The 15604-nt window shown below is 41.2% G+C and overlaps 1 protein-coding gene across 1 annotated transcript; it reads left to right on the forward strand.

Annotated features, from left to right (window-relative positions):
* Nucleotides 1-3031: 3031 nt before the first annotated feature.
* On the forward strand, nucleotides 3032-12685 carry LOC149318362 (coagulation factor X-like). The gene is made up of 8 exons (XM_089509531.1): nucleotides 3032-3144; nucleotides 3686-3846; nucleotides 4709-4733; nucleotides 6295-6408; nucleotides 8256-8390; nucleotides 9751-10100; nucleotides 11381-11498; nucleotides 12076-12685. Exons 1-8 carry the CDS (start codon nucleotides 3066-3068, stop codon nucleotides 12651-12653), a joined length of 1560 nt encoding a protein of 519 aa, XP_089365657.1. The 5' UTR covers nucleotides 3032-3065; the 3' UTR covers nucleotides 12654-12685.
* Nucleotides 12686-15604: the final 2919 nt, after the last annotated feature.

A 15604-nucleotide genomic window follows, 5' to 3' on the forward strand; every position in this document is an offset into this window, starting at 1 on the left:
ATGGTGATTTTGAGAGTTGAAATAAGTTACAATTATTTTTATTCAATTATGTTTACGTTTATTTGCAAAACATCTGCCATTTTAACATTATGGGAATTTTCCGGGAATTGTGACTGAATATTCTGTGTGATCTGGGGGGATTCAGCGGGTTTTGGACAAACATTTTCGGGAATTATCTTCGAGGCTTGTTGGCAACACTGGTCACTGCCCTCCTTCCATCCCATGCATAGCTATGACCCTTGCCCTCATTCGATAGCCTGCTACCCATCCTCCTGGAAACTCTCCAGACAATATGCAGCCTACAAAACTCTAAGATTGTAATTCCTCCTTTCCCCTGTTGTTGTTTAAATATCTTTGACTATCGCAGAAACCTGTATTTGAACAGAGTTTTCTGTACATATTTGAGTGTACAAATATTCTAAATACTCTGAAGATACCACATCCCAACTAATCTTGGAAGCTAAATAGGGTCAACCCTGGTTCATGCTTAGATTGGAGTCTGCCAAGGGCTGTAGGCTAGTTTTTCAGGGGAGAAATTGGCAAAAACATCTCTGAGTATCCCTTGCCTAGAAAACCCTACGAAATTCATGGGGGTCACCATAAATCAACAAGTGACTTGAAGGCACACACACACAGACAGACACTAAAAGTATTGCTACTATATGGATTTAGGAATGAGAAGAACTGTTCATTTGCCTTGCTGCTTTGGTTTTATGTTTTGCTTTTATGCTATATTGGAACTGTCTTTTATACTTTGTTTGCTGTGCATTTTATTTTACAGAGGGCCCTTGGTGTCCACTGGGGTTTGGTTCCAGGATTCCCTGTGGATACAAAAATCTGTGGATGCTCAAATCTCATTTGATCTCTTTGGAAAAGCGGGCTATAAATAAACATTATTATTATTATTATTATTATTATTATTATTATTATTATTAAATACAGTGGAATAATAAATTGGTGTCATATAAAATGGCAAAATAAAGGTTTGCTTTTGGGGATTTATATATATACATTTAATATTTTCAAGCCATGGGTGGTTGAATCCATGGGTAAACAATCCATGGATACAGTGGGCCAACTATATTTTATTTTAGTATTTTTTTGTAAGTTGACCTGGGAGTCATGGCTGAAGAGGTGCTATAAAATTCAACAAACAGACAAACTTTTAAAATCCTAAACTGCCTTAGTAGGAAGGACCTGAGTGTATATCTAACAATTAATAAATATATATATCCTCTCCTGCATCTTGCATACCAAGGAGGAAGAAGATATGGAAAGTAGATCAGTAACTATAGCTGTGTGAGGGACAAAACTTTTTTTCCCATTCTGGAATACATTTTTTCTCTCTTTACATAGGGTTGCCATTAGTCCGGACCTCCAAACCGGGACAAATGTAAGACAAAATTTTCAAATGTAGGACCTTTTTTTTTTTTTTTTTTTTTGGTCCTACATTTGATAAAGAGCCTCTCTGAGGGGAGGATTCCTTCTCCGCCTGGGCTCCATTGGAAGCAGCCCAGGCGGAGAAGGAATCTGCCCCCAGGGAGGTTTTCTTTCCCCCCTGGGCTCCGTTTTTGCCAACGGAGCCCAGGGGGAAAAGAATCCTCGCTGAGGGGAGGATTCCTTCTCCGCTTGGGCTCCGTTCTCACCAAGGACGGAGCCCAGGCGGAGAAGGAATCCTCCCCTCAGGGAGGCTTTCTTTTCCCCGCCTGGGCTCCATTTTTGCTGGCGGAGCTCAGGTGGGGAAAGAAGTCTGGCCTCGGCAGGCGAGGCTTCTTTCCCTCCCTCGGCTCCAGCGGAGCCAAAGAGGGGAGGGAAGCCCCCCGCCAAAGGAGAGAGGCCTACAGAGGCCTCTCTCTCTTTCCCCCGCCACCGCTGTTGCAGACTTTGCAACAAAGCCCGGGGGCGGGGGAAATCCCAGGGGCGGGGCCAACCAGGGCCGGGACCGTGCGGACCCGCCCAAAACCGGGAAAGTCCCACCCACAGGCGGGATATGGCAAGCCTATCTTTACAAATAGAGCATGGTGTGAAAGTTTCCAATGCCATCAGGGAATGACAGCTGTGTGGTGAAAAAGAGAAGAAAAGCCAAGCATTTCAGCAAACTATCCCACAAAAGTATAAATGGTATATAAAAAACGTGCTGTCATTAGAGTAAAGGCATTAAAAGATGTGATTATTTCTTGAATGAAACATGTTTTTCTGTGGCTGGAACATTTACTGCCTTGCAGCCCCCTGGCCACCCCCAGCATCCCATAAGCTAGGCTTCTTTGTCAATATTTGTGGTAGATTAATCATCAACAAATAAATTCCCGTTGCTTCCTTTGGTGCTCATCTAAACAGCACTTTGTCCTTCCTAATCAGGTAAGAGAACACTGTATTTTGAACTTGCAACATACGGCGGGCTGTTTCCTTTAGGTTAAAGGGTGGGGGTCCCTATAAGACCAATGCTTGAACTCTTCATTGCACATTTTCTTCCTTTCATTTCCCATGCTGCTTTACATGTGATGAGGTTTCAGTTGCTGGATGCCCTTAGACTATAAATATTGGAAGTACAGGTGTTCAGTGGCATGTGCATCTGTCAGCAATTTTGGGAAAGAAAATGGACAGTCTATTCCAAACTGGCGTCTTCTTACACAGAGTACAAACATATTAGTCCTTTGCCCTGACTTTGCCCATTAACTTCAGTCCAGCACAAAAATGGTTCTCTATTTCAGTTTGGTTGTTCTAATAATGCTTCTATTGACCTTAGCTTGCTGGTTTTGCTGTCATTGCAGAGTAGTGAGTTATTATTCCAGCGCATTTAATTTGCTTAGTTTTAAAAACATTTAAATGTAGTAGAAGTTGTGAAAACACATGGTTTTCAATTCCTTTTATTTCGATGGCGGTTTTCTCACTCTCCTATCCATCACCCCCTGAGGAATACATATGCCCCCTGATACATATATGTAGAGTCTTTTTTCTGGTTCTTTCTTATATCCCTTGTTTGGAGTATAAGTAATTCTTTTTTTCTCCCCTCTTTGTAGATTATTTTCTACAAAGTAATATATTCTGTCCCTTTTGGCAGTACAATGGCTAGAGCTTCCCTAGGTGCAATGCTTCTTTTATTCATCTGTTCTTTCTGCATCAATATGCCTTGTTCATTATCAGGTAAGCACCTCTTATCTTATCTACAAAATGTAGATGAAGCTACAGGCCTTGTCCTGTCGCTAGTCCTACCTAAAGTAGACCCATTGAATCAATGGGATTTACCAATGTATTGACTTACCATTCAACAATTAATTGAATACTTCTACTGTAGTTGAGACTAACCAAAATGGTTTCAGCCTTTAAAAAAAATATGGGGCAGTGTTTAATATTCAAAGTTTAGACCTACCACCATCAACGTTTAAATTTTAGCATTCCATAACTTGTATCCTAAATCAATACTGTGGGTTTAATTATACTCAGGGAATTATTGCTCTGAAATAAGCACCGTGGTGGAATTAAAGTCAAGTATCTGCAACTAATCTTTAATTTGTGTAATGGAGACAGACCTTACTTAATGTTCCATCCACCTCAAGATGAACAGTTGTACAACACAGTCCTATGTACAGACTTGGAAGTAAATACTATTGTATACCATGGGGTTTTCAGCCAGTATTGAGAAAAAAAGCAGGATCAATAGTGTTATCTTATTGTGGATTCATAGTTTTTAGGAGAAAAGTCGAGGCGACACAGTTTCTGAGGATTCATAAACGTGCCAACCAGTTCTTAGAGGAGTTTCGCCCAGGAGACCTGGAAAGAGAATGCATTGAAGAAAAGTGTTCATTTGAGGAGGCAAAAGAGATTTTTAAATCACAGGAAAAAACGGTGAGAAGCTTTACTTTAGGAAATCTAAAGCTAATTCTAACAGCAGTGAAAAACAAGGAGGCGTATCTATCTAAATATACCATGTATACTGTGAATTATAAGATCAAATAAGGGCAAAATAGTCCAGTGTCCCACTTAGACAATTTATATAATAAAGTTGTAAAACTGTCCGAGTCACACTTCAGCAATAGAGGAACTCATTAAAATTACTGTAACAGTTAAATGAATGATTAAGCATATAAAAGTCAGTGAGATATCCTTACAGATGTTAAAATCAAACTGAGCTAATGCATGAATGGCTATAAGCTGAAATCATTATTTTCTGCTGCTTTATTCTGTTGTCTTTAGTGGATAAAACTTTGTGCCAGCTTTCACAGTTCTTATAGTAGGGTGGGAAATGCGTGGCCCTCCAAAGGTTGTAGGACTACCGCTCCCCTCAACACTAGCCAGAACAGCCAGTGATAAGGGATCATGGGAGCAGCAGTCCAGTATCCTCTCAAGAGGCCCATGTACTCCACTTCTAGCATATAAAATATCACACTGAATGTGATGGTAGGTTAGGAATAGGAATCATTTTCTTTCCTATGGTTTTCTTTCCATTTCCTTAAATGTGAGTAATGTGCTACGTAAAGAAATTGAAAGTTAAAGCTTTGTAGCATTGGAATGGTGAGCAAGATATCATTTTGTGGAGTTCTACCTGACCCTGATCCAATGTGTACTAGAATCAGACTGTAAGTCACATGTCATTTCACAGAACAATTCAAGTTAATTTAAACCTGTGGAAAAACTTACCTCTTACATAGTGCTTTTTGTCTTGTTTATCAATAGAACAATAAAATAATTTTATAATTATTTTTTTCAGATGGAGTTCTGGTTTGATTACAAAGGTAGGAGTGTATTTTGCCCCTTTCCCCTGCTACTATGGGCAACAGACAGCTAGCTTGAAACAAGGGCTTTGGAGGCTTCATTTGGTCCCCTCTCTTTAGACATGTCATCATACACAGTAATGGCTCTCAAATATGGTCCTCCAGGTGATTTTGGATTTCGGATCACAGAAGTGCCAGCCAGTCTGGCCAGTTGCCAGGGATTCTGGGCTCTGCAGTCAAAAACATCCGGACGGCCAGTGATTAGCACCACTATAGTTTTTTGTGGGCTTTTCGGGCTATGTGGCCATGTTCTAGAAAAGTTTATTCCTGACGTTTCACCAGCATCTGTGGCTGGCATCTTCAGAGAATGCTGGCATGAAAGAGAGTGGGGTACACACACACACACACACACACACACACACACACACACACACACACTGTGTGACCCTACTCTCTTCCATTCCAGCATTCTCTGAAGGTGCCAGCCACAGAGCAAAGCGTCAGGAATAAACTCTTCTAGAACATGGCCACATAGCCTGAAAAAAAACACAAAAAACAATGGATGCCGGTCATGAAAGCCTTCGGCTTCACATTAGCACCACTGTTTGTAAAACACATTCTGGCAGGCTTTTTATCTGCTAAATTGTTTTGGATTATAATCTTGTACATGCTGAAATGGGGGTAAATCTCACTGAATTTAATGAAAAACAGGATCCCTGAGAATGGAATCTGAAAAAAACATATATTACTCTGTTCTACATTAACAGTAGAGTAGTACATTTTGTTAGAGTAATCTATGTTGGATGTTTAGTCTGCTGTATGTATTTCCATTTTAATATATTGTTTTCACATATAGTATTTCATCTTAAGTTTTAATGCTGTGAAATACACTGTTTAACACTCAAATGATTGCTGGCCAGGATCCAATAATGTACTTCCTTTGGACTAGGCAGCTTCTACCAACAGAAACTCTCCAGAGTAGGTTGTAAGTACCACAGAGGGCTGAAGGAGTCAGGAAGAAAATCCAGATTCTACTCACAGAAATGGTGTGGAAATGTGTGTCCGTGCGTCAGAGCATGGTCCCAACACTATGATACCTGGTCAACCATGACTTGGCATAAAATACTGTTTTTAAGGTTTGTATGTTTTTAAATATAGTCATTAATTTTAATTAACTGTAATAGAGCCAAGTGTTTGAAGCTGCCAGTAGATGGCAGATGTCTTCGACCAGTGCATAGATGTGCAATCAATACAGTCTGAAGCTGGTAAGGAGGTGAGTAGTCAGAGTGACACAGTTACATAGAGTGGGCAGATCTCTCTTTTAGGGGGCTGTGGGAGTGTGCCGTGGCAGTGGGTATGTAAAGGGGTCCAAGTGGGCATAGCTTTATTAGGACAGAGAAAGAGGAGTGCACAGCTTCCAGGTGAGCTTTCTTGAAGGTTAACATGTAAAGTTTACATTGTATCAAATTAAGGATAACTCCAAACCATGTAATGCCAGGTAATTTCACAGGTTAACTTTATAAATAAATGCAGTCTGTTAAAAAAAAATTACCTTGATTTTTATCACCAACTTTTCTAACAGATTTAACTCCTTGTAAAGAGAATACTTGTAAGAATGGTGGAGTCTGCAAAGTGAAATACTACGTTTATTCCTGTACTTGTCCCCCAAGGTTTGGAGGGAGTCATTGTGAAATAGGTAAGTGGTGAATATACTGTAAACCGAGTCTGATATTAATGAACCTGTTCAATATTCAGGTCTTCTGCTATCATGGTTCATCGAATCATAGAATCGTAGAGTTGGAAGAGACCGCAAGGGCCATCCAGTCCAACCCCCTGCCATGCAGAAAATCTAAATCAAAGCATCCCCGACAGATGGCCATCCAGCCTCTGTTTAAAGACCTCCAAAGAAGGAGACTCCACTACACTCTGAGGGAGTTTGTTCCAATGTCGAACAGCCCTTACTGTCAGGAAGTTCCTCCTAATGTTGAGGTGGAATCTCTTTTGCTGTAGCTTGCATCCATTGTTCTGGGTCCTAGTCTCTGGAGCAGCAGAAAACAAGCTTGCTCCCTCCTCAATATGACATCCTTTCAAATATTTAAACAGAGCTATCATGTCACCTCTTAACCTTCTCTTCTCCAGGCTAAACTTACCCAGCTCCCTAAGTCGTTCCTCATAGGACATGGTTTTCAGACCCTTCACCATTTTAATCGCCCTCCTTTGGACACGCTCCAGTTTCTCAATGTCCTTTTTGAATTGTGGTGCCCAGAACTGGACACAATATTCTAGGTGATGCCTGACCAGAGCAGAATAGAGTGGCACTATTACTTCTCTTGATCTAGACACTATACTTCTATTGATGAAGCCTAAAATTGCATTGACTTGTTAGCTGCCTCATCGCACTGTTGACTCATGTTCAACTTATGGTCTACTTGGAATCCTAGATCCCTTTCACATGTAGTCTCGTTCAGCCAGGTGTCCCCCATCCTATATCTGTACATTTCATTTTTTCGCCCTAAGTGCAGTACCTTACATTTCTCCATGTTGAATTTCATTTTGTTAGCTTTGGCTCAGTTTTCTAGTCTGTTCAGGTAATTTTGAATCTTGATCCTGTCCAATAGTCAGAAGTAGCCAGGCAGAGGGAAAATTTGAACTCATAATCAATATTATTTCAAAGAGTCAAGATGCTTGCAATATTATTGTTGTTGTTATTGTTATATAGCACCACAAATTTGCATGGCCCTTTACAGGCAACATCAAAACAGCATATAATTTGCCAATGGCGTACAATCTAAAACTCATAAAATATAAACTATACAAAATTAAGCAAGTTATGCAGTTAAAATATAATTCAAACTGGCAAAAGAAGAGATAGTCCACAGATGTTCGGGGAGGTAGTTCCAGGAGTACAGTGCAGCAAGACTGGTAAATATCTTATACAAATAAAAAGATTCCAGGTTGTATGTATTATATTATAAAATATAATAGGTTACAATCCAGAGATTTTTATATGCCACAGGAGCCAACATGTGTGATTGGAGGCAAGCCTCATGGCCACCAAATAAACAGTGGATATGGTCAGTGCTGAGAGAACTGATCAAGCATTGGAGAAGGATCTGGGAGAGGTAATAATTGTTTTCAAAGTGGCAAGAACAATCCAGAGTTCCAATCTCTCCCTCCCAACACTAAGGTTACTACAACTCCTAACATATCCTACAGTTTTTGACTACGGTGGCTGGAATTTAGGAGAATTTGAGTTCAAGCAAATAATTTTTCCAAGCCCTTCTGCCCTGGAGGACTAGATCCATCCAGTGGATGATGACTTTGTTAGGCTTGAAATTATGAAATTAAAAAAATAACAAGAGGATGCATTATGAAATTTAAAACAAATAATAACAAGCTAAACATGTTAAATTTAGGAGAGTGGTCAGAGTCTGGAGCTGTGATTTGTACTCATGTCACAGTGGTAGTCATTGTTAAAAAGCTAACAGTATTGGAGGAAGGATTGTAATGATAGCCCAAGTAAAATGTATACTTCTAATACAGAAAAAGTTGACTGTTGGTACAAGAATGGTGGCTGCTGGCAATATTGTCAAGATACTGAACAGTCGCTTCGTGTGATCTGCTCCTGTGCATTGGGATACACTCTAAGTGAAGATGGGAAGAGGTGCATGCCATCAGGTAATGGACAACACTTGTTGAATGCGGTGGCTGAGCTTAGACAGGCTGGGAGAGATATGGCAGGACCAAATGTGACGAAATTTCTACCATATTTTTGGAATAGTGCTTTTCCATCTTACAAAGGAGATGAGGATCTTTATCTCATTTGGCTCTACCACTTGGAGAGGAAGGATAGCTTGGCCAAAGGCATCCAGAAAGAGTTCCTAATTGAAGAGGCTTTGAAACTTATTTCCAACACTCATAACAACAATAGTGATGTAGTGGAGTTAGGGCTATCCAAGTTGAGGCCCCAGGCCTTTTTGATTAGCAGGGATGCAGTGTCACTTGCCACTCTACTCAGGCTTCCCTATTGTAATCTTCACAATAGCTTCAGGTTGGGCAGAAAGATACATTTTCTCTATAACAATATATTATTGTGAGCTATCCCTGTTGTAATGCAAAAAAATTCAGGGTTCTTTTATCTTGAAAGAGCAAATTAGGATCTATTCACTTTACAAGAGACCTGATGGAGAAGAAGACTATCAGAACTGGATTGCTGGTGTGGGTTTAGACAGTTGTTTGCATTGTGGACAGTCCTTGGGCAGTGGGCTATGGGGATAAGCATGTACACATTACAAGGTACCCTACATGCCTATGAACAGTCTGTTCACTGCACTGTACCAGCTATGGCCAAAATTCACAAAGGCAGATATGAAGGTTTAACCATCATAATTCTGGATCTACTTAGGATCTCTCACCTGACACTCTCAATCCCCATTTACCGGCCAACAGCCACAACCGTCAATGGAGGAACTGTTCTCTTGTTGATCAGGAAGCAGCTGACTGATGGTCCCACTCCTTCCCACAAGTGATCCCTGGTGTGACAACCAAAAGCAGGGCCCCTGACATAATTCCTTCTCTCACCAGAGATTACTTGTGTCAAGGAATAAAGGTAGGAGTATCAGTCAGCTGCTTCCTGATCAACAGGGGAACAGACTCCTATTTAATACAGTGACTGTTGTCTGGTAAGTAGGGATTGGGAAACTTTCATGGTCCCTACATATCCCCTAAAATATGGAATACACAGGAAGCGTGGAAAAGAAACAGTCATGAATACATAACTCTAGGTTATGCTTTTGTTACTACCCTGGTGTGTTCTGGCCTATATACTTAATTGTTTGTATTTTGCAGTGTGACACAGATTTATTTATTTATTAAGTATAAACAGATTGCTTAGATGTCATTCCCCCCAATATTTGTTTTAACACCTTAAATTTTTATGTTTCCCCACCAAAAAAGTTTCATGAAGCATAGGGCCACTCCTTTCAGTTGTCTGAACAGGCTTACACTGAATGGATCTGTCTAATTTCTACCCCTGAAGATCGTTTTCCCTGTGGACTGGTTAAAAAATCCACACGCTCTTTTGAGGATGAATCAGTTGAACACAGGCAGCTGAACACAACTAATACTTGGGATAATCCTGGGCTGAATGAAACAGTGTCTGAGGAAAACCTGGACCGCTGGAATCAGACGTCAGCTCAAGCTTTCTCAGTGGGTTTGAACCAGACAATGGTGGAAGGAGGGACAGAGGAAGAAAATGTGGAAGAAAGGTGGGGAAGCTTCACAGAAGGAGATTTGCAAACCTGGCTAAACTACAACTTCACTAGTGCAGAGGATGGGGCCAGAGTAGTTGGAGGCACTTTCTGTCGCCCAGGAGACTGCCCTTGGCAGGTATAGATAAACTTTCTTGACTGTTTTGACAAAATTGTCTCATTTCATGTTGTTAGAGTTGTGCAGGGACAGGTAACAGACAGTTAAAGATGGGAGATAACAGCCATTCCCCTTTGGCATTAACTGTAGAGGGATGGGCATGGAGCCTCTGTAGGGGAGGATCAGGTCCATGAGCTTGAGGCTTCCCCTATATTGTTTTAAACCAAGGCTGGACAATGTGTGGTCTCTGGACCATATAAGGTCCCACAAGGCCATCTGGGGGGAAGGGGAAGGATTACAATATTAAAAAAATATTTTTACCTCAAAATGCCCTCTAGGGGACATGGGGACATTTTTGCCATGCCCCCCCCCCAGCCAATTTAGGTCAGAAGAGGTGTGGGTTTTTTGTAATCAGAAAGTGAACTGGAAATAACTTCTGTTCACTTTGTGCTATCAAAAAAGGGCTCCCCTGGGCCTAAAACTGCCCAAGAGCAAAAGTGCTTGCATGTCCCCTAAAGGGAGCTTACAGGTATTTGGAAGCAAAATGTTTTTTGTAGATGTTCAGCTCTCTCAGGTCTCCTTGGGGAGGATTAATGATACCCCTTAGCCTTCCATAGTTTCCCTTGCTGCTGTTTTGTGCCTTCATGTCATTTCCAATTTACGGCGACCCTAAGGTGAACCTATCACAAGGTTTTCTTGGCATGTTTTTTCAAAGGGGGGTTGTCATTGCCATCCTCTGATGCTGAGAGAGTGTGACTTGCCCAAGGTCACCCAGTGGGTTTCATGGCTCAGCAGGGATTGAACCCTGGTCTTCACAGTCATAGTCCAACACTCAAAGCTACCATGCCACACTGGTTCTCCCATAGTCACCCACTCCTGCTTCAAACTAATTCTTTTGTTTTTGAAAAGCCACAAACTTCTACAGGCCAGCTGGGGCACCTGACTATGAAAGTCACAACTTTCCATGCTAACAGCACTGCTGTACCCCCATAAAAGAAGGGGAGTGCTGCTGATGGATACTGCTATTAGGATAATTGACCTTATGCTAGGAAGATAGTGCCATTGTGCCAGAGCTGGAACTACCTTATTCCCATTCTGTAAAAAGGTACCGCCACCATGGGCCAAAGATCACACACATGAAGAGACAGGTTGCCCCTCATCATTGTGTGTTTATTTAGAACTTTATTCCTGCATGTAGGGACCTTCTTTTTTTCTTGCCACAGCTTATTAAGTTCCCTACCTGATTCCCTTGCAATAAAGTGAGTTGGCTTTAAGTGAATTTTTGAACATTTTCTTTCTAGGTACTCATCCAAAATAAGAGAGGATATGGTTTTTGTGGGGGCAGTTTAATCAGCAGTCAATGGGTGCTCACTGCAGCACACTGCCTCGATACTGTTGCTCCACATCATGTTACTGTAGGTGAGTTTTACAGAGCCACAAACCAAACAAAAGATTTTGTGTGTATGTCATGTGCCTTCAAGTCGTTTCCAACTTATGGCAACCCTAAGGCAAACCTATCACAGAGTTCTCTTGGCAAGATGGATTCAGAGGAGGTTTGCCATTGCCTTCCTCTGAGTCTGGGAGAGTATGATTTGCCCAAGGCTCTAGGGTATCAGACAGAAGCTGTGTTATTTTGACAGACTGCCTTACTTTTACAATATCATTGCAGATTAACTTAATTATTTTAGTAGGATTTCTGAACTTCTTTCCTTTTCTGCCTGGGGACATTCTTAATCCATCTTCCTTGGTTTTCCTTTACCAAGAACATGTAGCTACATGTCCGGCTTAATTTTCCAAAAACACTCCTTTCCATTCCTTTGTTCTCAAATTTTTGTGCTGCCAGCCTGATCAAGATTTGAAAATTTGTACACTTGTGGTTGGCTTTAATAAATGCATTGCCCAACAGTGGATGTTTTTTCTTGTGGACTAATACCTTTCTCTTTATATTCGCTATAGAAAGGAATCAAATTCTTTCACATTTTCGTTTGCCTTTCAGGAGACTTTGACAAATACCAGAGAGAACGCGATGAACAAAAAGTTCGAGTGCGACAGTTCTGGAGGCATCCTCAGTATGACTCAGAGAATTACAACAATGACATTGCATTGATCCGCCTGACCAGTGATGTTGTCTTCAGCCAGCATGTACTCCCCATCTGCCTCCCCAGTCCTAATCTTGCTGCTTTGCTGATCGAAGAACAGAGTCAAGGAATGGTTAGTGGATGGGGTGCTACTCACACCAAGGGAAGGTTAACTCGCTTTCTCATGAAAGTCAAGTTGCCTGTTGTGAGCATGGAGACTTGCAGGCAATCAACAGAGAAGGTCATTACGGACAACATGTTCTGCGCAGGCTATGCTGAGGAAGGCCGGGATGCTTGCGAAGGAGACAGTGGGGGCCCTTTTGCTGTAGCTTATCGCAACACTTGGTATCTCCTGGGGATTGTCAGCTGGGGTGAAGGCTGTGCTGAAGTGGGGAAATATGGCGCCTACACCAGAGTATCCAACTACATTTCATGGATAAAAGAAATGATTGAAAGTGCAACTGATTCTGGAGGATTTTTAAATTCCTTGAAATGAAAGTTGCTTTGTATGTATATAAAAAATAGTATTTGCACATTTCATTAACTATATGTATATGCTTGGTTGCACTCATTAGACAGCAGGAGCAGTCGTGGAAAATTGCTTCCATGGCCCAAAGGATAATCTCTGAAATGGGTTTGTGCACACAGATGTGACACATCTTCTACTAAGAGTTACTGTGTATACTCATCTATAAGTCTAGAAATTTTAGCCAAAAAATTGACCCCAAAAAATTGGGTCGACTTATCCACGGGTCAATGTAAGTACTGTACTTTAACTTATATGGAGTCATCCCCTTTTCCTGAATAGAGAGGTAAAAGGCGAAAGCTTAGTCCACCCTGGCAGCACCAAAAAGAAGAATGGATCCCTCTCTTCTCTCATCTATGCAGCCTTTAGGATCAGAACAAACAATTGATGTCTGCTGGAATTTTCTAAGTTCTTGGCATCATTTTCCTTTGCATCATCCTTTACATCCTTTGTTACATGCCCCAAAGTTTTACCCTCAACTTATCCATGGGTGATATCAAAATCCATAATTTTGGCCCCCAAACCTGCCCTCGACTTATAGGTGAGATCAACTTTTAGCTGAGTATATATAAGCTAATTGTAGCAGGTGATACCTCTCTTTAGCAACGAAATTCTATTAAATATAACAAAAACATAACAGGATGTAGAGAAATCTTACAGCACCTTTGAGACTAACTAAAGAAAGAAGTTGGCAGCATGAGCTTTTGTAGACTTAAGTCTTGCTTTCTCGGATGCATTTGGTGGAGTAGTAAGCCAGGGACAGACTTATATATGGCCTAGGTGTGTGAGAATGTCAATTTGAATTAAAAAAATCCTTTGTGTATGGAAATGAAGTGGAAAGCCCAGTTGACAGCCTCCAAACCTCAAACAAGTACTCACCTACAGGAAAACACACAACACAGATGGGGACGCAGGTACTAAGCCTTGCCATAAACCAAGATGCCAACTCTGCCTGCACATTTATCCAGTAAATGTCATTACAAGACTTAATGGCATCACCCACTGGACTCTTTGCAGCAGTCCTCTACATGCCCCATGAAAATGCTACATAGGGAGTTGGGGTATTCTGCTGAATATAATCCTCTTGCAAGAGTGTTTCTTCAAAATGAGGCAAAGGCTTCTTCCATGTGTTTGGGGGTAGGATCTTTGCACCACATTGCAACCTACTCCAATCTGCAGTCCTCCACATAGCATTTTAAGGGGCTATATGCACTGCTGTAAGAAGGGAGGAGGCTGAGATGTCTATTTCTGCCAATAAACAAGTACTTAAATCTAGGTCCAGACCAGTATTAGCAACAGAGACAGTAACAAGGTTCTGAAAACAGGTTTCTAAATTGAAAATAAGCTAAGCACAACAGCTGAGCCTTGCCAAAGTCTGTTGGATGTTTGTTCTATTTAACTCAGGAAACAAGGGAATGGTTTGGCAAACAATGACTAGACCTTATTGGTTAGTCCCAACTAGAATCGACCCAATTGTTTGAGTCAACATGTAGAAAATGGGTTCAGTGGATCTATTCGAGTAAGGACTAAAATAGAATTTAAGCCTGTAGAAGTGTATTCCTGCATGGCGGGCAGTTGGGATGGATGGTCCTTGTGCTCTTTTCCAGCTCTATAATTCTAAGTATTGCCTTAAGGCACAAGACACTATATGGGGCATGACATAAGGCAACTATGGCTTAATCAGGCCAAGACTGTTTTGATTCTTCTGCGTCTCAGAGGAGTGTTTCCAAGTATTTCATTATTATTTTAATTCCTCTTGCTTATAAACCAAGTTTGTCCTATTTGAAAGATCTGGGTGGAATGTTTTTGAACTTAAAAATGAAATTTAATTATAACCAATCCTGTACACACACACACACACACAAAAAAAAACCCTCACATAGCATTGCTAGCTGTAGTCAAATATTCAAACTCCAATATGTTGGAATTGACCTGAGGTAAAGGGTTCACTTTAGCAGAAGCTCAGGTCTTACATACACCTCCTGAGGTGACACCTTCACACCTGGATGAGCCCTTTTGTGCTCCTAGAATTTAATCCCAGCTTCTTCCTTATATATCACCTGTGTGCAATATGTTTGACCATTTTCAGCATAGAACATATGATGGAATATTTTCGGTGTCTTTTAATTATTAAACCCACATCCCACAATGAAAGTAGCATAGGAACCAAGACTCTCTTGGACTCTTTTGTTGCTAAGACACTGCACCACTGCCTGTAATGAAAATCTTGCACTGGCTTCCATACACCAGACCCAGATCTATTCAGCAGGATAGGTCATTAGAGAACATTATAGGTGGAGGACTTCTTTTCTAAAAACACACTATAAAACATTCCTCTACTTGGCACCCTACAAAAGCAGGCACTCACCACAAAATAAAATGTGCACTCTGGAATTGGATGGGTCCTGGAAATCTGCTAAGTTCTTCTCTCCCTATTGCTTCTCACATTTCCTTTTGCATTCAAGAGCTGCTCTCCCCTCTACCTTAGAACGAGATGGAAAAATCTGTTATGTGCCCTTCTGAACTGCCCTGTTTTCTTACTAATGGCCTAAGGACTGGAGTCCACCTTAAATTTGTCATACTGTGGCTTCAGGATGGGGAGGGGCAAGCACATCATTCTGAAGCATCCCATTCACCTGCCCTAAACATCTGTCACCCAGAGCAGCCCCCTTGAGTTTAAGGTGGGTTTTGCAGAATATTTACAATCAGTGACATGCTGTTGGGCAATTGCAAATACATAACCTAGTTACACATTCACAACTGCTACGCATTTGTGTTCTCTACAGGGCCCGCTTAGGGACCATGACAGTTCCTTAAATCCCCCTTATTGGTAAGCAGTTGCTGCGTTCAACAGGAGTCCATTCTCCTTCTCCCAACATCACTTAGGAGGGGATGGGGAGACCCTTGTCGATCCCAGTGAC

Source organism: Sceloporus occidentalis, unplaced genomic scaffold (genome assembly GCF_023333645.1).
Source record: "Sceloporus occidentalis isolate IW3139 unplaced genomic scaffold, rSceOcc1.0.p SCAF_2, whole genome shotgun sequence".
Classification (NCBI taxonomy): domain Eukaryota; kingdom Metazoa; phylum Chordata; class Lepidosauria; order Squamata; family Phrynosomatidae; genus Sceloporus; species Sceloporus occidentalis.

Excerpts from the sequence above, each read along its gene's own strand:
- LOC149318362 (XM_089509531.1), top strand. The coding sequence starts at position 3,066 with ATGGCTAGAGCTTCCCTAGGTGCAATGCTTCTTTTATTCATCTGTTCT. Across the intron at positions 3,847-4,708 it reads TTAAATCACAGGAAAAAACG|ATGGAGTTCTGGTTTGATTA; the intron begins GTGAGAAGCTTT and ends TATTTTTTTCAG. Across the intron at positions 8,391-9,750 it reads GAAGAGGTGCATGCCATCAG|ATCGTTTTCCCTGTGGACTG; the intron begins GTAATGGACAAC and ends CTACCCCTGAAG.